We start from the raw sequence: 26,354 nt of genomic DNA on the forward strand, positions 1-26,354 counted from the left end.
ATACAAATGCATTTGACAAAACAATTGGCAGAGTTATGAAAAAAATGTAAGCATTGGGTATTTCTATCTCCATAAATCATACTCTTCAAGCAGGTGACTTAAGCAGTATAAAAGAGGCTGAAAACAGGTGGGGCTGGGAAACATGGAGAGCAGAGGGAAGGGGAGCTTGGTGCCCACCTGTGAGGCAAGGTTTTAGGGTCCAGTAACAATTTCCGACCTGGTGAGCGGACACTCACAGTTGAGACCAATTCTCTTGTGCAGGTGAGCTGGTGAGGAGGTGGAAAGAAGCAGTGCTGTCCTGGGGAAGGGGCAGAGCATTCCTCTCAACTCTCTTTTGCCTTCCTAGCTTGACCTACTGATGGCTGCACTCTTTCCTAAATAGTAACACATGCTCCAATGCATGCTTGAGTTTGTGCAGTATTCTTGTTTCTGAAAGTCAAGTTATGACAATTAATGCTGTATCTAACCAAATGATCACAGCCTCCCTCTTCCCCATGGGAACTACAATCAAGGAGAATCTTCCAATTTCATGTACACTAAACCTAGGTGGCCACAAGATTCATTTGGGCCACAAACTCCTTTGAAACCCTCATAAAAACTGTCCTACTATCTCCCTGGTAAATCACACATACACACAGTTTTGCCTTTCAGGACATATGGCCTTATAAGATTTTGACTACTAGTGACCAAAATGTCGGTGTTTTTCAAAAATTACACAGGATTAAGATGGAATAGTTTTATTTAGCAAACAAAAAACTTGCTAATTCAGAGTATCCTCTAGTCCATGTACTGTGGTTTAGACTACATTTGCAAAATTAGGGCCTTGACGCTGAACAAAATAAAATCCAGAGGAAGAACTACAGTATCCAATCAAAAAGGAAGTACTAGCAAATGAACCAGAATAAAATATTTTATTGTATTCCATACATTCACAGATCACTTCCAGATTTAGTAACAACACTGCAATGCTATGATGCTCAAACCACAGTGTAAGTTGGTAGCTCTCTCCTGCTCTCTTGGCCTCTAGATGTATCACAATACAACTACTAACTGTGGCAACCAATGCCTATTTCATTGGATTATTTTCTGACTGGAGCCTGGGTTCATCGCTTTAATTCTGGGAAGAATTTTAAAGTACCTTCCCTTACATTATAAGAGATAACCAAACACTTTAGTGTGAGGGCTGCTTCACACACAGTTTTTATCTATCACTATCATGACTGCTCTTCCTTACATACACGTCCTGTACAGACCAGCTACATACGGCATGGTCCTGAGACCACAGCTTTTGTTTCTTTGGCCAGAATGCACCCCTCACCTTCAGTGCCCGCCTTAGAAACGCAGGTACTTGGTTCTCGTGCATGGTTGACACAAGTTCATCTGCCCCATGGTAAAAGCTCTTCAAAACCTTTGAATGACTTGTGGGGAGCAGGGTCACAATTTGTTGCATGTGACCTACCTCAGCCTCAAAAGATAAGAGATCATGAGCCTCCACTGCCCCTGGGCTCAGGGAACTTGATCCACATTGCTAGGGCTCTGCCTGTTAGGTTATGGGTGCTCACCTGACTCTCTGAAGCAGAGGGAGGCTGACACAGATTAGCTTTTATTGAAATTGTTAAAGTGCAACATTGTGTTTTCACTCTATCAGGCACTGAAAAGCAAGAAGCTTTTAATGTCTTCTTTTCTATAATGAAATATATTTTCTTTACTCTTATTTGTATCTGTAATACACCTGCAATTATAAGCAGCAGTTAAACATAAAACAAACAAGAACAGAGCAGAAGGCACAGTCTAAAGAGTGGGTATCAGAAGAATTTTACCATTTACGCTCAGGAATACTAAACCAAACCCAATCAGACCAAACTCCAAAGCCCATTTTGTTACAAATCTGCCTCTTCTGTGCGATAGCAAGTCAGTCCTTTAAAGCAGAAACCCCATTTACTAATCCTATATCCCAAGTAAGCAGGCCTGTATTAGAACCAAATAGCCGTCCTCTTACATCAGAAAATCTAAGTGATCTGAAAGACAATTCATCACAAGTGTTTCCAATTTTCTTCCGAGACCATCACCAATCCCACTAATGCAAACTCAGAACATTACTTCAGTCAAGTTTAGCTAAATGCTATAGCTTCTTTGAAATAAAAATTGGCCAGAAAAATACCTAGAAAAGATTTTTTTTTTTTCATTGTGGATTCCAGGAGACTTTTAAGACATTATGGAATTCTCAGTGATTATATTCAAATGGCAGAGTCACATTTGCTGACAGTATTTTCTAATTTTATCTTTCTTATAAGAAAAAAAGGGTAAAAATCGGATCTGAAATACAGGATTCCCCAAAGTTAGATAATAACACATCTTTTCATTTCTCTTATGAGAACTTTACGGTAAATATACCTTTATCGTAGAAATGAGATATCCAATACACATTACAAAATGTTATATTTAAAGATGACAAATCTATTCTTAACCCAGATTCTTCATCCACAGAAGTTTAATGACTAAAATAACACAACAGAATGAACAAATGTTTTATTGGCATGTTCATTGTTGTAAACAGCATCTGGCATGAAAAAGTTTTACCAAAACCTTTTTTTACTGATTTTTATAAATTAGATGGTATTTCAAAATGTATGTAGAATTGTGTTCATTGAATACTTTTATTTAGCAAAGCAAAAACTTGCTGATACTAATAGACTCTGCAATGAAATCATGTTGACTGCATCAGTCTGTACCATGACCTGACCTCACTAGCAAGTTTATTCAAAACAATGTTAAGACGTTTCCCAAAAGTTAAACTACATGTAACTACAAATTGACTCTAAAACTTAAAACTGGACTTACAAGCATTCTAGAAGATTCAAACTTGAAGTAAATCTTCAAAACTAGATGTACAAAGAGAAAAACATTGAAGCCGCTGAACAGAGAAACCTCATTAACAAGGGCAACAACAATCCTATGGGACCTAGCACTGAAGGAACCTCACTGAGGATTACATTTACACAGATTGCTATACTTCTCAATGTACACAAATGTACAGAATGAATGATACGTGAAAAGAATAACCATGGGAGATAGTTGAACTGCAATTATGATAACTCAACAGGATCAATTTTATTTACATGCTGAATAAATGAATGAAACATATTCTCTACATCCATAACTTAAGTACAATCAGTTATAATTACAACACTGCAGCAATCTGAGCTGCCACCTGCTGGGAGCGGTCTAAGGGAAACGTTTTGATGTTCCAGAATAATGTTCTTAATACTCTGCAAAAAATGAAACAAAATAAAAACACAACTTCACAATTCCTTACTGGGTTACGGCTGGTTCTAAGAATTTCCTTTCTTCAGCTCCTGTTTTTGCTGCTTTCCAAGAGTCAACACATGTTGGATTTACTTCTGAATTGTCAATGAGGTAATGTGTGTATCAGTGAAATAAACAGAAAATTCATTCATTCATGGCCTTTGCACAGCTTTTATTATTAAGCTATGAGCATCCTGTTTGAGGCTAGTTTTACTAGCGGCTATGTGCACATTTGTCCGCAATAGAAGAAGTTTACTCATTCCCCTGTCCCCTTTTCTAACAGAAGGTTTGCTTTTTTTGTTTTTTTTTTTTTTTTTGCACATCCCTTTTCACTTTACAGTACATTTGACTATAGTGCACAACATGATTCCGAGTCAAAACAGTGGCCCATTGGGCACTGAGCTTCTGATTGGTGTAGGGCAGTCCAATCAGTGCTGGTGTCACCGGGTTACCCCAACCATGTCCGGCCAAAATGGCACTACCCAGTGGTAGTAAACCATCTAATTAAAACCAAAACTCCCCCAGGGAAAATGCTACACTATCAGAGTCAGTCTTGAGTCAGATCTTTATTTGGTGCTCCATCCAGATATATTTTTAGTGCTTTCTCTTTACGAGGTGAGTATGTTACACGATGTCCAGTCTTCTGGAGTCGGCTGCTTTCTTTTTTCATCAGTTCATTTCTTTGCTCATCTGTCAATTCCATTAATTCTTCTGTTTTATCCCTACATATAAAATATTAATCACATATTAGGCCAGTAGAGCCTGCCACCTCTATTAATGTATGTTGAATGCTATGATGCTACTCAGCAAGATAATGAAATCTGTTACAGGTGAACTAATATTATTTTATATATTGGGATGTCCCAGATTTCTAAGGTGTTTATCACAGGAACGCACTGCTTACTTCTAAAAATGGCAGAGAATAATCTCCATGTTATTAGCAGTAGTAACAGCTATCATTACTGAACATCTATTTATAACAGGCACTGTGCCAGTTATTTTACATGCAATAGCTCTAATTCTCATAAAATCCTGCAAGGTAGACATCACTGTTGCAATTTTATAGATGAGGAGCTAGGTAAATCAGAAAGCTAGTTTTGAACCCAGATCTCTGAGGCTCCAATGAGCATTCTTTTTCCTCTACATCTGTGCTGTCCAATACAACAGCCATTAGCCACATGTGGCTATTGAGCTTGTGAAATATGCCTGGTTCATATTGAGATGTGCTGGAAGTATAACAGACATACAATATTTCTAAGACTCAGTACAATACAAAAATGCAAAATATCTTATAAATGATTTTTTATACTGATGACTTGTAATGATCATATTTTGGATATACTGGATTTAAAATATTTTAAAAATTAATTTTACCTGTTTCTTTTTATTGTTTTTAATGTGGCTACTAGAAAACTTCAAATTATAATCATGCTTGGCTGTCACGGGTGCTGCTCCATATCATAAAAACAGTAAAGATATTTATGGAAAATAAGATATTTATGCACACCAAAACTGTATTACTAACAGCAACAAAAACATTGTGAATGTTACCTATAAAATATGACTGCACCATCATCACAGATATAAAGAGGCCAGACATTCAGGGTAGAAACTTTGGGATTCCAGTCTAAATCTTGATGAATATCAAGGACAGAAATATCACAGGGAAATGTTCCTCTACCCTAAAAAGAAAAAGAGTGAATGAATAAATCATGCCACTAGCTGTGTTTATCATGCACAATACACAGATGCAAACATTCTTAGGGCTTTACCTTAGCAAATTCAATATCTTCCAAAGGAATCCCACTGATTTCACTAAGCTGTAAAATAAAACATTTTATTTGAGTTCACTTAAAAAATAAACTTGCCTAGAAAAGTTATTTTCCTTTTACCCCACCAATAGAAATAGCTCAGTTTAAAAACTGTTTGATATAAAAAAATTAGAAGAAAAAGCTGGAAGCGGCCACCCTGCAAATACTATGTCCCAGAAATACCAAGTTAGTATATTCCTTCCAGACTTTTTCCTATACATATACAAACTACACCCACATGTTCCAAAAACATGTAAAATTAGATTAATATCTCTATATAATAATTCTGTTCCTAGAAGAATAGAATACAAAGTGACCACATGCTCTTCAATAACTGAACAATATACATTTTATCTTCTGTGGATGGACACTGAGACTGTTTTCAGTTTTTCCCAGTTACAAAGCTCTACCGTATACTTCCATGAATATATCCTTGCACATGGTGAAACTCCCTCTCTACTAAAAATACAAAGAATTAGCCGGGTGTGGTGGCACGTGCTTGTAGTCCCAGCTACTTGGGAGGCTGAGCCAGGAGAATCACTTGAACCCAGGAGGCAGAGGTTGCAGTGAGCCAAGATCGCGCCATTGCATTCCAGCCAGGGCAACAAGAGTGAAACTCCATCTCAAAAATAAATACATAAATAAATAAATAAATTATTTTTTCTTGAGACAGAGTCTCACTCTGTCACCCAGACTGGAATGCAGTGGTGCAATCTTGGCTCACTGCAACCTCTACCTCCTGGGTCCAAGCAGTTCTCCAGCTTCAGCCTCCTGAGTAGCTAAAATTACAGGCATGCACCATCACAGCTGGCTAATTTTTGTGTTTTTAGTAGACACAGGGTTTCACCATGTTGGCCAGGCTGGTTTCGAACTCCTGAACTCAAGTGTTCTGCCTGCCTTGACCTCCCAAAATGCTGGGATTACAGGAGTAAGCCATGGCACCTGACCCGCAAATACTTCTATAGGTCAAATTCCCAGATGTTTAATTGCAAATCTGAAATACTGACAAATGATGCCAACCGAACTTGAAAAAAGTCACATCAATTTATACACTTATCAAAGGTATATATTGTCTGTATCCCCTAAACCTTGAGAACTCTAGGTATTTTTCGATTTTCTAAATCTTCACCAATTTAAGAAGTGAAAAATAACGTTATTCTTTCAATTTGTGTTTCTTTTTCTATAAATTGCCTATTCATGCTGTCTTTCTTAAAATTAGATTTGTTCCATCTTTTTCTTAAGGTAGTAGCTCCTTATAAATTATGGATAGCATGTTTAATATATGTTTCAAATAATTTCCTCCTAGTTTACTGTCTTTTAGCTTTATGAGTTGCTTTTTAAATACCTTTTTCTTTGGCTGTGCTGAGGATAGGTTTGTATGTGGTCTATAGTTTCTTTTTTTGGCTTCTGGTATTATGCTTACAAATATCTTTCTCCAGGAATATGAAAATATTTTTAGTATTTAATATTTTACATATTTTCACCTAGTACATTTACTTTTTTAATATATAAACTTAATATATTTAGAATTTATTTTTGTGTTTAGTATGAAGTATGGAAATAAATCTTTTTCAAAATCCTCTTTGTGCTGGTACCACGGATTGACTAATTCACCCTTTCCCCAGAGATCCTTAGATATTCCATCTTAAAATGCAAAACAGACCTTTATCTGGATTCTCTACACAATTCTACTTCATTTGTTTTTTTGAGACATAGAGCAATTCAATCTAGTAACTTCTAACTAATTCTAACTTCTTAGGACAAAATTGGTCCAAGCAACAGAAAGTGAGGATCCACTTCTGAATGGCCAGGAGCCAAAGTAATTTTTCAAAGAATCAAGAGCCTAAACAACCACAGTGTGCCACAAGGTGTGACAGAAACCGAAAAGAAAAGTTGCTGCATCAGTGTTTGGTACTGCTTCCTAGGGTTTTCTCTTAGGCAACACAGGAAAAATGTATTGTTTATATATTTTATAAATATTATGATATATATATATATATATTCAACATAAGATACATGTTTTGTTTAAAATGAACTTACCTTCTCTCGCAATTCGTCAACACTACTGCTTTCCAATACAACCTCCTGGAAGGGATCCAACTTCATCTCTGAAGGCTTCCACCGTCTTGACAAAACTGCAAGCTGTGACATGGACTTCATCTTCTCTACCCCTAAGAATATGCAAGATTAGGCCATCATTCTATTTCCTCTGAAGGTTCATAAATCGACTTTTCCCTTAGTGCCTGACTAAACAAAAAGATTTACTTCAAGTGTTACTCTTAAAAAGTGGGCACAAGAAAAAGCCCAATTATCCCAAGGAGTTTTTGAGAATCAAATATTTACTCTCTTCTCTCCGGTCTCAGAAGATAATTCCTCTCTTCTTCAAACTATTGTTCAGCCAGTACTCCTAATTGCACTCCCCCGTGACTCCTGTTGAACGCTGCATTACCAGTTACTCTCTTCTCTGGATCTCCAATCGTCGTTTCTCTATTGGCTACTACCCGTATCTAAAATCATAATCAAATCGACTTCACTCTATCCTCTTTTTTTCACTCAAGCTATTATTAATTCTTCTCTTTCCAGTTAATCCCCAATTTAGTGATTCTTCAAAATTGTCACTTTTACATTATGTCACTTTTCAAGCATCAACTCAATTGTCACTTTTCTCTCTGGTGTACACAAGAACAACTTCTACTGATTCAGTCCCTTAGTACCTATTATTTTAGAATGACAGGTTTGCAGTTCTGTTTCTTCCACAGATTGTGTGTACCTGGAGGGCAATAAGTGGTTCTTACTCATTTTTGTAGCACAAGGGATTGCAGTGTCTGGCAATTTACAGGTCAATAAATATATCTTGGATTTAATCACATGACATTTCTTACTCAACTATCTTGATGTGAAAATATGCTGAAATAATACTGATGCAGGCACCCACCATCTAGTACCATTTTCAGATGAATCCATCTCTGCTAATATACTTAATCCTTACAAGGGTGACTTCTTTGTCATTTATGATCTCTTCCCGACTTACCCAGGCACAGTGATTATTCCCTAAGACTCCAGATACTCAAAGAAATCACAATCTGGAGCACTTGCCTACACACCATAGTAGATGGTATCCTAGTTGTTCCTTACCTCCCAACTTAACTTGTCAATCAGAATTTCAACCATTTAAATTTATGGTTGAATTAGACCTGAAGCAGCCTGAAATACATGAGGTGTTAGTATTATTGAGCCCTCTAAAAACTAGCATAATCTTGTAACAAAATATCCAGAATTGACATTTTACTTTCTATAGAAGAAAAGGAAAATTAAAATTTTCCTAAGCAACAGCAAAAAAAGAATATAGAACTAGCTGTTTACCTTGATGTGATCTTCTAAAAGCCAACTTTCCTCCCAGAGCCTCCCTCCAAAAACCAATACTTTCAATGTACCAATGTTGATAATGAAAACTGGGAGGTGCGACAAACAGGTCTGCTACTTGGACCTCCTCAAGGTCACTATTATGGGTTGAAATGTGCCCCCCACAAAAAGACATGTTGAAATCCTAATCCCTTGTACCTCCGAATGTGACCTTATTTGGAAATAGGGTCTTTACAGTGATACTCAAGGTAAAATAAGGTCTTCAGGGTGGGCCCTAATCCAATAGGACTAGTGGTTTATGAAAAAGGGGAAAACAATACAGACAGACAAGCCCACAGAAAGAACACCATATGAAGATGAAGGCAGAGACTGGGGTGATGCATCTACAAGCCAAGGTTGCCAATGATAGCCCAAAACCACAGAAGCTAGGAGAGAGTATGGAACAGATTCTCCCCCACAGCACTCAGAAGGAACCAACCCTGTTGACAGCCTGATCTCAGACTGTGAGACAATACACTTCTATTCTTTAAGCCACCTGGCTTAGGACACAAATAGTCATTGTTCTTGAGTCTCTGATAAATTATCAGTACCATGTCCTCAATACAAAATAAGCCATAATAATAAAAAAGAAACTAAAGAACAAACGTGGCTAAAAAAATAATAGCAGAGTTTTCTTAAAATGTATTAAAAACCTAACTTTGTAATTTCCTCATAAGGGGGAATTAATATTCTCAACATTCAAAAAAAGAATACTTAAAAGGCAAATGGCAGCATTTGATAGGAGAAAGATAGAAGGCTGAAAAACACCGATTATTCTTTCACAAACAACTTAAGCAGTTACACAAGGACACAGGGGAAGAAAATAAAACTTCCAGGGATAAGACGTAGGTAGGAATCACATCAATCCACGATAAGGATATCGTTATGCTTAATATAACACAAAACACTATAACGTATATTAGATTCCTCGTAACTCATTATTTGATTAAAAACTATAGGCTTCTATTAGAGCTCTAGAGTATTTCTAACTGATACTTCCCCCCAAAAATATTGAAAATACCATCAAGAACTTCAAGGAAAACCTCCCAGTTGCTGGAAATATTAATATCTTCTTCATAAATATGATAATCCAAAAAGACAGTGCCAGGATTCTTCCACGTTTTTTTCCTCAGACGAAACCTACAAACGTGACAAGACATTTAAAATGACTATAATTTGAAACTCTCAATTTAAAGATTGACACTAAACTGACACCAAAGAAAAATGAACTATGTTCAAATATAAAAGTCAAATAATGAGTTGTTAAAATTTGGGGAAATAAAGAAATGTTCCTAGTAATTCAAATTTAGAATCCTCTATAGGAAACCCAAACAAAATTTTAATACTCTTGCTTAGTCCTTGTAAACTAATCTGTCGTACTAAAATTCCGAATAGTACAGGAAATTTTAATTCTCCCAGTTTTAGAAAATCATACCAGTTCATTTCAACTGACCACACAGTCTTTCTTCAAATCACTGATGACATTAATTTTACTTTACCTGTCAATACTGAGCTCTAAACCACATTGCTCCCTGAGCTGAGGAATTAATTCCTCTTTTGATTGCCGTACAGTCATTCCTTTAGCAAACACAGCATCTAGCAGAAACTTGCATGGCTAGAAATGTAAACACAAACAATCAGAGCGTGAATTACACATTAATTAAATACATTAATATTAACACATTAAAATAAAAATTACCAAAACATTTTATTTGCAATTAAGGGCCTGAGTTTCAGAGTCTATCTCCCTTTTCTGAAACCTTAGCTCCACTATTTATGAGCTCAGCTATCTTCAGCAAGTTTACTTAAAATCTGTCTCAGTTCTGCAAATTGGGAACAGTATCTTTCTCACTGAGTCATTGTAAAGGTTAAATAGGATAACACATTTGTATTTTCCTTCTTATAATAGTTATAATTTTGAAAGCAAAACAAACCACTTTTATAGACTAAAATGAGGGAAATGTATACTAATTCTCCAAATACATTAACCAATTGTCTCAAAAGAGACACAGTTTCCACAGACTCAGATGAAATATGTAAGTCAAAATGACTGTAATGGGTCACATTAAGAGAAATAACAGGTGCCAGCTAAAATATCTTGTATGAATAAAGGCATTTTATGATAAATTTATGGTTTTCACATTTGTTTAGTTGTTCAATAGGATAACATGTTATAACAGAATGTTGTAATAGTAGGATGTTATAACCTTCTGAAAATATGATCTTTGCCTTATTCTTTTGGGTATTTGTGGTAAGGCTAGTATACCACAGGGACTAAAATATTTTATTATTCCTTAAAAAACACAGCCTGTTTAGATCATTAACCCACACCGTTTACAAGTGGTGACTTTGACCAAGAAATACTTCTTTGTGCCTCACTTTCACTTTCTTCATCTATAGAATGAGAATAAGAAATACTGCTTGTATCTTAGTTAATTGATGAGGATTAAATGAGTTAATATTTGCAAGCACCTAAAGCACACAGTAGATGCTATATAAATGCTTGTTACATACTAAAATGACTTTCAACTGCTATTCACCTGTAGCATTATGATTGTTTCCAGAAAGCAAGCACAAAGAAAAAAAAATTTTTCCTTTTAAAAGCAGGAAAATTTTGTCTCATTTCAGCATTTGCAGCAATACTTTAGAGCACAGGGATGACAAACAGTGGCCTGAGGGCCAAGTTCACTGCTGCCTACTTTTGTAAATAAAATGTTGAGACATAGCCACCTCATTGGTTTATTATTGTCTATGGCTCCTTGTGCTAAAATAGCAGAAGTGAGTAACTGCAGCAGAGGCAGTATGGCCTGCTAAACTACAAGGCCCAGAAAAAATCTGCTGACCTTTGCTTCAGAGAAATAAAATGACTATGAATAAAATCTCTACACTGTATGTTTTTAGTAACTGTAAAAAGTAACCTTATATTGTTCTTAAATGTGTTACTTACCTCTTGTTCATTGACCAAAAGCTGGTACACTTTAACTCTGTATTCTCCTTTTTTAAGTGCTCTCCCCAGTCTAATTGTAATCTATAAGTTAAAAACATTTTTTTAGACATGCTGCCTCAACAGAATAAATAACCCATTCTCATCCCATTTTTAAACTTTCCAAAATTCTCTAGATTATAGGCTCTCTGAGAAAAGGCACATATTTTACCTCTGAATCCCCAGCACCTAGAATAGTAACTGACACACAGTTAACATTTCACAAATGTTTGTTAGATGAGGGAAGAAAAATAACAAAAAACCCCCCAAATTACCATTAATCATTAAAAAAAAAAAAAATCCTTCCAGTGTATCTACTTCACCTTACTTGGAAGTAGTAAAAGCTGTTCTCCAATCTATCATTTAAAATGGACTCTAACTACTCAAAGATTATTTTAATCAACCTTATTGTCATCAGAAAATGATGAAAGTGTCTCATTCAGCCGGACGCTCTCAAACTCCTGATTGCTGGCATACACTCGAAAGACCTTGAAGTGAGAGGACAAAACTCCAACAAAGGGCTCTAAATGTTGTTTGAAAGCTGCCAGAGTAATTCTTTTATCAACATGCACCATCAACCCTAAGCATAAAAAAAAACAAAACAGGAACAAAAATGTGAAAGAAACCTCTGAGTATAAATAAAACAGATCATATACTTTTTACTATACTGTATGCAGGAAAAAGTACCCCTTTTCAGTTAGACTTTAGCTAATATACCACACTGAATGGACAAAAAACATGGACACAGAGTTTCTGATAGGTATTATCTGATAGCTTAAAATGTTCTGAGCTATTTAAGTGCTTGTTTGTTTAGGTTGCCAAACTCAAAAACAAGCTTCTAGGAATTCTTTTAAAATACATACACTTCTAGCTCTACACAGTAATAGTGTAAGCACTGGTGGTTCCAATCCCACTTCTTCTGCTTACTTATTATATGGGACACCAGCCTCTGTACCTCCATTTCTTCACTAGAAAAATGGAGATGATAATAGTGCCCACCTGAGTGTTGCAATGTGAATTCAGTGAGGTAATTCATTTATCATGCTTTCAGCACAGTGCCAAATACAGCATGATTGCCTCAACAACTGTTAGTAATATTATTTAATTTTCAGATTTTCATTAGAAAAAAATGTCACAACTGGCATACTAAGATGTCTGATTTATCATGTGGTTGGGCTGTAACAGGAACTGTATTTAAATGGATCAGAAACTCTTACCTCTTCCTGGCTTAAATTTAAGCTCTCTTGGTATTGTAATAGGATTATCTTTGATGAGCTTTGTTTTTCTCTAATGCTTATTATTTTAATCTTTTGTCTCTAATTTTATAAGCCACTCATGAGGACACATCTGGAATGCTTCTATTGACTGTGGTCTTCATATTGTAGCAGAAAGCAGAAACCGGACTCTCAGTTAATAAGGCAGGGCTGCCTTGCTGCCTCCGGCCACTGGACCTCCCTGGCTCTAAGGTTCCCTCCATGTTAGGTCTGGTTTTTCTGCTAAAGCTACACGGAAGGTAAAGGATGAGACCTTAAAATACTCCTGGTTTACATTCCCATGTCATAGCAACACTTGGGTTGAATTTTTCTCAGATGACTTTTTGAATAAATTAATGTTGATTGTTTTCCTAGCTATAAAATATAGGCTCATTAATAGAAAATGTGACAAGTACAAATTAGAAGAAAATATGAAGAGGGTGATGAACTTTATTGACTATCTACCTTTTGAGTTTTGAGACAGTTTTTCTCTTAATTTGTTTAAAATGTCACTTTTTAAGCTTTAAGGAGTGCCCCTCTCTCTATGTCAATAATCCAGCTTATGGCAAACAAGCTTGTCTATGCTATCCAACAAGGTACTACATTTCTTAATAGAAGGGTGTAATGCAAAAATTACTTGATTAGAAATGGAAAGCCTATGTCTAGATTTCAGTTTTGTCACTTTACTCCGATAAATGGCTGTAGGCAGGTCATCCAATCTCCCTCAGCCTCAGTTTTCCCATGTGATCATAACATATTGTTGTGACAAATGTAGTAAAAGTCTTTTCTAAAGCATTACTCAAATACAAGCTTTTATTGCCATTTTGGTTTCTTTCCTAACCTCTAGTAGTGTCGTGTCATAGGAAGACAAAAATGTTTGTTGGTTATTGGTATAGCTTAATATGGTGATTACGACCAACTGGTTCTGGAATTTGATGGCCTACTCTGAATGAATTCCTGGCTCCTCTTCATATATTAGATTTGTGACTCTGACTTCTCAACTTTTCTGTACTTAAATTACCTTTATTATAAAATGGAGATAACAGTATTTAAATCTCAAAATTGTGTTCTGGGGTCAATACATGTAAAATGTTTAGCATAGCTTTGGCAAAGAGTGTTAATTTATTGGCTATAATTACTTTGTAGTTTTAGATTACCATTGCACCAGTTTTCCTATCTACCTCTTCACACTGAAGAGTCTGTCTTCACAGAACAACCTTAAAATATATTTATGATTTTCCTTTTTCTGTCCTTTCTCTTACGTATTTCTTCTTTTATTCTTTTTCCTTTTTTTTTTTTTTTTTTTGAGACAGGGTCTTGCTCTGTTGCCCAGGCTGGAGTGCAGTGGTACGATCATAGCTCACTGCAGCCTCTCCCCTCTGGGCTCAAGTGATCCTTCCATCTCAGCCTACTAAGTAGCTGGAACTACAGGCTAATTAAAATTTTTTTTTTTTTGGTAGAGACGGGGCCTTACTATGTTGCTCAGGCTGGTCTCTAACTCCTGGGTTCAAGTAGTCCTCTCACAGTTTGCCAAACTGCAGGGACTACAGGTGTGAGGCACTGTAACACTCCTGGATTATAACTGCTATCTTAAGGACCATCATTTTAAATACAGTTTGATTACTGCCTGAGTGAACTGCCTATACTGTGCACAGCACATCATTCTTCAAATATCAAATTCATTGTCTACATGTTCTTCCTTGCCATTTTATCACTCTGAAGAATGTGTATTATTACTCATCATCCACATGTTTTCCCAGGGACCTACTTCCAGATGACTGAGGAGCTGCAATGAATCAGTCTTAGTACAGACTCAAGAAAAACCCGGTTGCTAGTTGCTATCCCTACTGCCCTATCTCCAAACCAGTTTTCTACACATGAGAAGGCATTTTCCAGGGTCACATTTTCTTTTCAAACAAGACCTTTTCTATGGCTTCTAAAAGCCCAAATACATAAGTTGTAGTGAATGGTTTCTCTTCTTCACCATGTTTACTATTTCAATGAACACTAGTAAATTAGCTTAGTATGAATTTACAAATATGGCCAATATTCTCCATTTAAAAGATTTTATTAACTGTTCTAGGATGGAAATGAGACTTTTCAAACTATAATTCTAAGTATTCCCATTGAATTCTTCCTACGGTTGAGACCATCACCCAGTCAAATTTTTAGCACACCATTCTAAAACAAAGCAATTAAGAGAAATTTCCAACCTTTTTTACTAAAGAGGAACTACTTTTAATTTTTCTAATATCCTTGATGGGTTGAGTATGGTAAAAAAGCAGAGTAGTTACTACTATTTTTCCTTTACTAAAATGGCAAGGAAAGAACAGTGGTAGCAGCTATGGGGTGGTGGCTCATGATATCTGAGTCTCACTCTAGCAGTGTGAGCGACTAGCTATGTGACTGCAGGCAAATTACTTAATCTGTTTGACCAATTTTGTCATCACTGAAAATGGTCTAACAATATCAATTTCACACTGCTGTTAAGAGAACTAATAAAATAATGTAAGCTAGTGAGCCTTATGAGGTAAATGCTCCATAGAAATTTAAAGCATTATTATAATATGATTTCGCTCTATTTGGTTCTGCTAATCCACATTTTCACACTTGAGTTTCTGCAAGATATATGTATGAAAGTCATATGATTCCAGTGTTATTTAACCCAACTAGTTAAAAACACAAATTTAAATACTTGTATTATTTCATAATTTCTACTACTTCCTTTTAGCAGATAGAATTTTGAGACTACAAGCATCACAGCACTTAACTTTTAGAGTGGGTGACTGTGCACCTCCTCCCCATAAGATGAAGCATAAGGCTGCATCTCAGTCATCTCTACTGCTAACAGTTACATAGGGCCTGGCATCTAGTATGGATTTAGAAAATGTTACTTGGATGGATGGATGACTGGATGGATAAAGAGTGGTACTCTCTTCCAAAGGTAAAAGGAACAATTAGATGCCTTCAATTCTAGTAACGGTCCCACTTAACTAGTTATATATACACTTTTGGGCAAGTCACTCATCCTCTATGAGCTTCAGTTTTCTTATCTGTCATATAAGGATACTAATGTTTGCTTTATGAAGTTTGGAGAAGCTTTAAGTGAGAACGAATACGTATTTTGAAAACTAAAATATAAAAGTATAAGGAGGTAATATTAATATTTTCTTTGTTAGAACTAATGCAAAGTATTTACATTTTCAGCTACTTCTCTTTTATACTCGAAGAAAGATTTTATATCTTAAACCTGGTTGTCTTGCTAATTATTTGGCTGGTCTTAGTCTAAGGTTTTATAAAGGTTCTTTTATTTTAAGTCTCATACAATGCTGTAATGTTTTTGTTGTTACTGCTTATGCCAAATGCCCAAACTCTCAGATCTCTTCCATCTTTCTGAGATTATGCATTGGAATTTCTAGTAACTCCTTGCTTTGGAGTTACTTCAAAGTAACAAAAAAAATTTTAAGAGTACTTTTTCTTTCTCTGACTTTCCCAGTTAATTATGGACTTTTTAAGGGTATATAGCAAGGGAATTGTTGTTTGCATTGGAAATGGAGAGAGGGAAGAGCATGTAGAAATAAAACATTTTCCTGGGCATTGAATATCAAATTTTCTAAAGTGTCTCAGCTTTTAAAAAATATTATTTACTTTTTAATATATTCCCTAATTTTTTACTTAGTAATTATATAATAATTCCTTCCTAATATTGAATACTATTTTTTTTTTACTTCTTATCTCAGAGTTCTGATATAATTACCATCTAATTTATTGCACAGGTCTAAGAACAGTGTTCATTATAACTGCATTGAAAATCAAAGTCAATAATCTTATAATCCAGAAAGTTACAAATGATCTTAGAACTAAGTACCTAACGCTTAACTGAAAATTTAAGTAAACTGACAGAAAAACTGATGCTGTTACAAGGACCGTTTTTCTTTTGAAGTACATACATTTATGTCCTTCCCCAGAACCTTCATCTGCAGCATAGGGTTCAGCTTTGAAATACATGTACTGCATTTCTCCCCTACTCTTGCCACTCTCATCATATTCACTATCAGTTCCAGAGTCTTCTTCTGCTGTATCCCATGTTTCTTTTTTCCCTTCATTTGCTTTAGTTCTTCTACTACTTGTGATACTGTGAGAGTCAAGTCCATTAGCCAAAGGGATCTGAGCATTGTCTGCATTGCACAAAGTATCACTGCTATGACTGGAGCTAAGAATATCACTGTCCACTGAACTTGTACTCCTGTCATTATTCACATCTGAGTCTGATCGTTCTTCGGACTGAAAATTTTCTGGATCAGAAGTCTGAATATGTTGTTCAAGTTCTCTATTATCTACTGATGCTGAAGAGTCCCTCTCATTGAGAGGTGATTCGATGTTTTCAAAGTCACTTGTCTCAGTACTTTTGCTGCTGTCCCCATTATCTCCATCCTGCTGTTGCTGCAGTGACAAGCTTTTGAGTTTTTCAGTGCTTTCTTCTAGAATAGCTTCCACAGACTTTAGGCTTCCTACAGGTCCTTTGACTCTTTCACAATCATCATCCACATTACCAGAATCGCCTCCAGCTTTCTGGTATGCTGTCCTTTTGGAATAAGATCCTGGGGATTGTTCAGGTAGCAAAACAAATAATCTGATTGTATTTGCATGCCGATCCAGGAGTTTCCATAAATGAGACTCTGCAAAGGCCATCTGGTAATCCAAAGTCTCGGAACTCTCAACAAACACCTACATGGTAAGTCACAGTTTTATTATATATTAATTTTAGTGACATGCTCATTCATCATCGTTATATTGCATTAAGACAAGACAATACACAGTTATGTTACAAAACGTGTGATGATAAAGTTTCTGAAGGACACTGTATTGTTTTGCAGACTGAATAAAATAAATATTAGGCTCATATGTCTTTGTAACTAGCCAGAAGACTACATTAAGATAGAGGGCATGGACATACACATACACATAAACAACTTGTTTATTGGGTTGTCCAATTTCAGAAAGTTGTATTATATATCCTTCTCTTTAGGAAATTAATGCTCTGGTTTTTCTTTAGATTGTATAAATCTTTCACCTTTAGGAAATCCAAGTTTAGCCTGAATTACAGACACAGGAACATGTGTAAAGACACCCTGTGAATATAATACCAAAATCCAGATCATGGAAAAATTTAATGGGCAAATGACCTGGCTTTGTAATAAATAAACTGCAAGGAAGCAAACAAAAAAGACACAGGAAAATTTACAGAAAAAAAATTTTCTAAGATGATCAGAGAAATCTGAACACTGACTAGATATTGGCTGATATTAAGGTATTTCTTAGGTATATAACGTAATTGTCATTTTTTTTACAGTTCTCTTCATTTAGATATATGTTCATATTATCTATAGATGAAATGATGAAATGATCTTGGAGAAGTTTATCAAATAATCTGGGGGAAGTAGGTGGTTAAATTATAGATGAAACAAGAGATGATCACTCTAGAAGCTGAGTGATGGGGATGTGTGGGGGGTCACTCTATTTTCCCTATTTTCTCTATTTTTGTTTATGTTTGAAATTTTCCATAATACATCTTTTTTTAAAATGAAATTCATATTTGGCATAAATTTGGCAATTATAAAGAGCATGTTGGGTGTTGCATAAAAGGATAACACTATAATTATCCTATTCAGTAAATGTTACAAATTGAAACCAGTACGCTAACCATTTAAGAAACAAGAAAAGTTAGATCCCTACGGCACTTCTTACCCTAAAGTAGTATTGGAGGGGATTAGAGATTTTAAAGTTTTACATATACACACACACATACACATACACATACATCCCCCCTCCCCCACCACACAAAAGTTTCAGAAGTGTAGGTGAATAAAAATTACATATTATTAATAAAATAATATTAAAAAGTTAAATGAGATAAAAGACTAGACTGTACTAAGATGAATGAGACTAGAAAGTGATAAAAACATATATGAAAAATGATAAATGATGAAACACATAATAATAGCAAGACAAAAGAAGAGGACTAACATGAACTTTCTCATTTCCAACAGAGAAAAATGAGTAGGCAAAGGGAATAATGTTGGGTGAACTCAAGATTATAATTTTCTCTATACCAGGTATGCCTCTTACCCTCACAACGAAGCACTGCTTTATGGGACAAGCTCAAGAATAAACAAAATCCAGGGGACATAATCACTGTGGACAGAAATGGTTATGAAGGCTTCACCAAAGAGGTAGGACTAAACTGGAGACTGAAAACAAAAAACAAAAAACAAAAAACAAGAAAATACAGGGAGAGGAGGAAGAACACTCCAGGTAGGAGTGCATATGAACAAAGGCAAAGAAGAGGAGAACCAGTAGGACTGATTCACAGGACAGAAAGGAGGCTAACCTGACCTGACTACAAAGGAAGGTAATTATTGGGTTGAGAATTTTAAATTAAGTTCCAGACAGATGTTGAATAGCTGTGGAGGCCAGGCTTATAATGAAAATAGTAATTAAAAAATAAATGACATACCTTGTTACTTCTAAAAAATCCTTCAGCTTTCAGGGTTTTACTGGAGACACTGAGAAGACGCAAATCATTATAGCAGCGTTCGAGCACTATTCTCATTGTTTCAGCAGGTAAATGGATGGCCTATAATGAAAGCAATTTAATAAAAAGTACTCTTTCAAAAATAATTCTGCTTGACTTAAAAATATGGGAAAGCAAGACACTGCTGAGTTCTTCTCAAAAGCAGCAGAGAGAAAAATAATTTTAGTAGAGGTTTTAAAATTTTTGAACAATTGAAGGGAAAAATTAGTTATAGCCATAAATTATGCTGCAAATCAGGAGAACAAAGTACCACTGATAAATATATGCTCTGAAACTATTTGAAAGGTAAGGATTTTCTCCTAGAAACTCTATTCCTCTCAAACTTGCCAAGTAAATGAGTGATATGATTCCAAAGAAACTGTATAACTGACTTTTTGACTGCTGGTATCAAAACGTTGAACTTCTTGGCTTTTGACGGGCCCTTCTGTAGTCTGTGAATAGTTGTCAATACTTTTATCAAAGCAATAAGCAATTTTCCTTTGTGTAAAATGAGAAGATTAGTAGGTAAAATTTTAAGTTATTCTGAAAGTCCACATCTTTAATTTTTGGAGTCATTTTATAAATTTTACATGAAAGCAGCAGACAAAAATACATCATTTAAAAGAACACTATTTTCAATGCAACAAAGGTCATCAGTTATAAATACCTAATTCTTAAGCAGGCTGGTTAAAAATACTGTATTTGTTCACATGATGTTTTGTGACTGCCTTTATTCTCTATAGACATATTTTTCTCAATAAGATTATTAACTTCTTGGGGAAGAAACTATTGTATCTCTTTCTTTTGTATTATGTGTGAGTGCTCATTAAACTAAATTTTTTTACATTTGGCATTCATATTTTTAAAATGTAATATACAGTATATTATCACAATATAGTATGCATTTACAAGCAATTTCATCACAAAATTTCAAAAAATGATTTGTTTCCTGGTTACTACTTTAGCAAAATTGTTAGAAGTCATATATAGAAGTCAAAATACAGACTTTTTTTAAACATAATAACCACCAACTCTTACATGATACCTTACAATTTTTTTCCACAGAGCATTTATTTATTTTTCATTAATGTTCACTACAACTCTGTTAAACAGGTATTTACAACCCCAGATAATGAGATGAAAGACAAGACTACCATAAGATGAATGACTGAAAACTGGACTCGACTTGTAATTATGGAACAACTTCCACTACACCAGGGGATATTAACCTATGGTTCGAGAACCCTGCAAAATTTGCTGGTTTGTATGCTCAAAGTTCTGCAGAGTATAGGACCCTTGAAAGGATGATAATCATTTGTCTGGTGTGGACTAATCCTTTTGCCCTCCAAAATTTGAATGTTTTCATTGTTATATTTTTCCAGCTCAAAATATCTGAATGAGCCTATTTTCTTTATCACTAGCTCATATAACGGTGCCAGTATTTAATTCATCACCTTCCCTGTCAAGTCTACACCCTCACCTTCCTCCTCTATTTCTATTAAATGTATCCCTACTTTTCTGGTTACCCAAGTTTGAAACCCCTGGCTCAGGTCATTGGTGCATCTGCTTTACCCCAACATTTAACAATTACAAGTCCTACAGATTCTCTCTCTCTTGGAATCTATGCCTTCTCTCATTTCCAGTCATACACCTGCACTTGAATTATTTCAACAGTTTCTTCCTCTCCATTCCTGACTCCCCTCAAGGCATGTGGAACACTAATCTAGTGTCACCAGACACTAAATGCAGCATTGCCGTGCTTAAAAACAACGAAAACAAAAACTCGACTTCTTATTGCCTACACCAAAAAGGAACCCAAACTTTCGTGTTTACTGTTTAAAGCTCTTCATGAAATAAACTGTATTTATATTTCCAGTCCCGTATTTTATGATAATCTAGCCAACACATGTAAGTTGTTATATGTACTTGCCTCACACTTTCTTACCTCTACACTTTACTCAATCTGTTTCTTTTAACTATAGTTGTCTCCTAAATACAAATATTAGTTCCTAGAGGTAGAGCATGTATCTTATTCATAACTATCACACAGTGTCTTGTACACAGCAGGCACTCAAAAATGTATTTACAGACCTCTTTTAAAACTTACCTTTGAAATCAGTTGTTTGAACTCTGTAACTGTCTGATTTAAGTAAGCACGAACAGTTATAGGAGCAGCTACAGATTCTGCCTTTAGGTCAACAACATGAACTTTCACCATCACTTCTGTCACATTTGAAGACATAAACACATAATTGGAGGTTATTTTTTAATGTATTTCACATGAGTAATGCATTCTTAAAGTGTTTCTAATAGATGAAAAATCCAAACTTCCAAGTACAGATGAAAACAACAACACTGAATAAATATAAATCACCAGATACTGCAAAACAAATACTAAAGGCAACATAGCACTCCTGCTTGCTTTTGAACAAACCCCTTATTAAGTCACTCAAGACCTTGTTCATCATCAAAGACTTCCTATCCTCAAAATAATATTTTCTATATCCCAAGGAAAATTCCACACAAAAACTGTTCTGATTATGCCTTTGTTTTCTCACTTAAATCCTTTATATTGAAATTTAATCCCAAATTCTTCTCTTCTGTTTTCAGGAGGTTATGTTTATAACTAAACTCTTAATCACTTGAAAAATAAATGATCTTCAAACACTGTATTTCATACATAGTTATTCTATATCTGTTTTAACCTGTTTTATGTCAACCCTCAGTTTTTTTCCTACGTTGTTAATCTAAATTTGACAAAATATTCCACTAAGATCTTGATTATTAATGAATAAAGACTACTTTATAAGTCTTACAATCCACACTAGCATTTAGAGTTCTCTTTCAAATAAGAGGTATTACTGCTGACTCATGTTATATCTTAATCATTCTTCTCCCTGTCTAGCAAAAAGAAAAAAAAAAAAAAAAAAGCAAGGAAATGTCCTTATGGGACTCTTTATAGATAGGGTAGAGTCTTAGAAGTTGAAGTAGGCATCATAAGGTTTTCAGAAATAAAATTTTCCCACTTAAGAGAGGTAGACTCCTTGAAAGAATACTATATCTAACCTACTCTGTAAAGAGAGGCCTTCATTTAAAAAGGAGATATACAGGATCCACAGATGAATATTATTGTAAAAGGGCAGAATAAGGTTTTGTAAGTTCAACTTTTAGGAAAAAAACACAGAAAACCTAAGTCTGAATTCTGACTAACCACTGATGCAAAGGAGTTAGGGTCAAGACACAACAGTAAGGATTTTGTAAAATTATATAAACATTTTGCTTTTCTTCTATTTGTTACAATTTACATATGGTAATTATAGAAAACTCTGGACATGAACAGACCATGTAACTGTCTACAGGGAAACTGTCTCTGGGAAAACTAGGGGCATGATATTCTAGTTTTCCTAAACAGTCTCAAAGGAAAAACAAACAAACAAACAAACAAACAAAAAACTCAATGTGCTGAGTAAATGTGATAGATTTAATGAAGAAAGAAAAGCTGAAGTCCCTGGGACCTGTAGAAATAGAGAGGATGAAGAAAAATTTTAAATGCTGACAATGATGGGATAATGAATCCACCCTTCCAAAGAAATCCTGAAAAACAGCCTCGACTTCTAAGACTTTATGGGAATATACTTTTTTTGGACGAAGGTCTTCTCTATAAAGAGAAAGAAAGAGAAAGAGAGATCTTCCTAAGAGAGCAATTGATAACTTTAGGGATTGACAGCATCCAGAATGATTCTGTACTGCACACTGGAGAAGAAAAAACCCACTGAAGACCATAAGCTAGAAGTTTTGCTGTTTTTTTGTTGTTTTTAAAATTATGCATACAACTCTTTGCAAGTAATCTAGAACTTAATTCCAAGCTGTTTCTGAGTACTTCTCAACCTGTCAAAATTATTCTACATTTTAAGACCATATGAAAAATTTAAATTATGTTCATTTCTACAATAAAAAAAAAAAACTTTCTCATGAACATTTTAAGTACAGTAAAACTAAAAATAGTGTAAAACTGCTCACCTCCAGGTTTATAAGACTGGAAAACCTGATCAGGCTTTCTCGTCTCCAGCAGCAAATCAAACATATATGTTGACTTGACGCCACCTAGTAGAAGCCCCATTGGTGTATCTTCTTCTCCTTCATATGACCGTTCTAGATAATCATGAAACTCATCATATTTAACAAGGCGACAGCAATCCAGGGGTATTACCTCTTCTAAATCCATCATCTAAAAGAAAGTAATCCCCCAGAAAGAAAAAATATATATACATACATAAATACACAGTGTTCTAGTCTGTTGGGTAATAACACTACAATAGGCCCTAACAAAATCCACACATTTATGATTTGCATCAAAGACATCAAAGTTACAGGCACAACTTAAATGTTATTTTTAAATAATTATGTTTCATTACCCCTCAAATCATATAAAGCATGTACTAAATACATTTTTGTTTTTAAAAAGTAAACTTCATAAACTTTAGATGTAGAAACAAAATCAATGTATTATAACAATTGTTCGTAATCAACTAAGCTGGAAACACAGAAGAAAACAACCGAACAGCCAACTAGAATATGCATCTTTTGTTTTCTTAATCCAATCTGGAGTAGAATTGATAATTCATGTATCTAGTAACAATCTAAGTACAGGAGGACAGCATGTCTCATAAAGCCATCACAAAGGGTATGGCTTCTGTCTCTCAGGTGCCACCTCATTCCTCTCCAGATATCCCCTTTCAATATTAGCCTCCAGAATACTTACAGCTCATGGTATAGGAATTTCTATCATAAAATTTCCTTCTAGCTTACGTCACTAATAGATGACATACCCTGGTTGCAACAACTCTCTTGATAGGAAATAAGCCTCCTAGAGAAACATAGTAGGATTGCTTAGAAGTATTCAATGTTCATTTAAGGTTGTGATTACGATTTTCAAGAAGGACTTGTAAGGCTCAGTGTATCCCCATTGATCTCTACTCCTCCCCAACTCCCACCCCTAACAATGAAGCTCTAGTTTTGGCATATAAGATTGACTTATTTCTCTCTTCTGTTTGTTTCTTTTTATTTGCAAACTTTCACACTTCCTATTTTCAAGACTAATGCTTGCAGTCCACCATTATATTTAAAGAATTTTTACCAAAATGAGGCAAATCCAGAGCCATCCATCCATCTTAATGTTTGTTCATTCATTTATCCATTCAACATACCCAACCATTTTTGACTTTTCTATATACCAGGGAAGAATACTAAAAATAAAATTATGAGCAAAACCAGAATGGTTTTTGCACTTGTATGTGCTTATAGTCTAGTGAGGGACAGTAATATTAATTAAAATAGTCAAACAATTAAATGTAAAATTTCAATACTGATAAGTGCTATGCAGGACCAGATGTATAATATAAATGATTCTCAAACTTGACTATGTCTAAGAATCACCTGATATATGTGTTAAAATGCCTATTCCCATGCTCCAACAGAGAAATTCTGATTCATCTGCAGCAATTAGCATTTTTAATAAGAATGTGACTCTGGTGCAGATTGTGCTGGATCACACTTTGAGAAACAACGTCAGCTATCTTGTGTGTTATTTTTAGTTATTTTATTGGTTCCATTATAACTACACACAAAATGATGTAGTATGCAATTTTTTTCTCTAGGTAATGATGGTTTAATTTCAGTCATTCTGTTAATGCTTATATGGAAAGGGGAAAACTTTAATTTGTTAAGTATCATAAATGACATTTAGAATGATCTGGTGAAACAGCGTGACCCCATTTGCCTTTCAAACCTCATTAATAACTTTCCACTACTCTTAGAGAACAAAATGCAAACTTCTATTTCACAAAACCTCTAATCTCATTTTATGGTACTCTGTGCTCACTTAAAACAATCTAAACATATGGCTCCTTTCTTCAGTTTCTTAAACGTGCCAAGCATCTCCTCACCTCAGCACTTTTGCATATGCTGTTCACTCTACTTAGAATATTCTTCCTTGAGCACGGGCCAGTGACCGAGTGGGTAATGCATCTGACTATGGACCAGTATATTCCTCCTCAACTTTTTGCATCACTGCTTCCCTTTCTCATGGTTAAAGTCTCAAAATAAATTTTCTCAATTTAATACTAATGTATTTACAGCATCTAAATAATGAAATAATTGCAAATTGTGATGTTTACATATGTTTTGTCTGTTCTTTCCAATGGATTGTAAACTCCATGAAGGCAGTGACCACGCCTTGTTCACTTTCGTATCTCTAACACCTCATGTTGTCTTATTCACTCTAATATCGCTAATGTTTCATACAGTAAACACTCAAGAAATGTATGTTAAATGAACAGAAAGAGCAAATAAACATTCTGTTTCTAATTTTAACTCTGGGATCTAGAAAGTTTAAATGGCTTCCAGAGAGAGAAAATTTTCAAAATCAACTGACTATGCTCCAAAGGAGAGGTATAAATATACTCAGTAAGAGATAAATTAACTGGTTACCAAGGTTACTGCCAGTGTTTATATAACTACTATCCATAATAAAAAATTGGGAAATTATGTTAATACTGTTGTATTAGTAAGTAAATGCCAATGATGCAGTTAAACATACCTTATAAGCCATTTCTACTGCTTCCTTTAATGTCTTATCCTTATGAACCTCCAATTTATTTTCCATCATTACTTGTTTTGTAGGATGCAAACAGAATAATTTTATCTAGAAAATGTAAAATATCATCATCAACTCTGCAGTTCAAGAGTCAAAGTTCAATTCTTCTGTAGACAGCATTTTTTCCTAATTGTCAAAGTACTCTAATTTTTTAAAAGAACATAATTGAGATCATTCTTTCTTCTATCCTTTCTCACTTAGTACTTGACACTGATTATGTCTCACACCATACAAAAATTCAAAAACATTAATTTTAACAACTGTATGTTTCCTTATAGGCATGTATCATGTTTATATAATCATTCCCCTACTGATATACATTTGGGTTGTTTCCAATTTTTCCCTAATTTGGAAAATGCTATAATGAATA

At 34.9% G+C, this 26,354-nt stretch overlaps 1 protein-coding gene across 2 annotated transcripts in view; it reads right to left on the reverse strand.

Annotated features, from left to right (window-relative positions):
* Positions 1–892: 892 nt before the first annotated feature.
* LOC105486891 (ubiquitin specific peptidase 47) overlaps positions 893–26,354 on the reverse strand; it is a 116,741-nt gene continuing 91,279 nt past the window's right edge. For both annotated transcript variants that reach the window (XM_011749969.3, XM_011749970.3), the window contains 13 exons: positions 25,928–26,032; positions 23,350–23,557; positions 21,437–21,552; positions 19,273–19,392; positions 16,706–17,483; positions 11,907–12,082; positions 11,467–11,547; positions 10,019–10,134; positions 9,541–9,659; positions 7,158–7,288; positions 5,079–5,126; positions 4,858–4,988; positions 893–4,028 (listed from right to left, as the gene is read on the reverse strand). In XM_011749969.3, coding sequence (XP_011748271.1) covers positions 3,854–4,028; positions 4,858–4,988; positions 5,079–5,126; positions 7,158–7,288; positions 9,541–9,659; positions 10,019–10,134; positions 11,467–11,547; positions 11,907–12,082; positions 16,706–17,483; positions 19,273–19,392; positions 21,437–21,552; positions 23,350–23,557; positions 25,928–26,032 — 2,304 coding nt within the window. In that variant the 3' untranslated portion in view covers positions 893–3,853. The remainder of the gene's footprint in view (positions 4,029–4,857; positions 4,989–5,078; positions 5,127–7,157; positions 7,289–9,540; positions 9,660–10,018; positions 10,135–11,466; positions 11,548–11,906; positions 12,083–16,705; positions 17,484–19,272; positions 19,393–21,436; positions 21,553–23,349; positions 23,558–25,927; positions 26,033–26,354) is intronic.

The sequence above is a fragment of the Macaca nemestrina genome, chromosome 12, assembly GCF_043159975.1.
Source record: "Macaca nemestrina isolate mMacNem1 chromosome 12, mMacNem.hap1, whole genome shotgun sequence".
NCBI classification, from domain to species: Eukaryota; Metazoa; Chordata; class Mammalia; order Primates; family Cercopithecidae; genus Macaca; species Macaca nemestrina.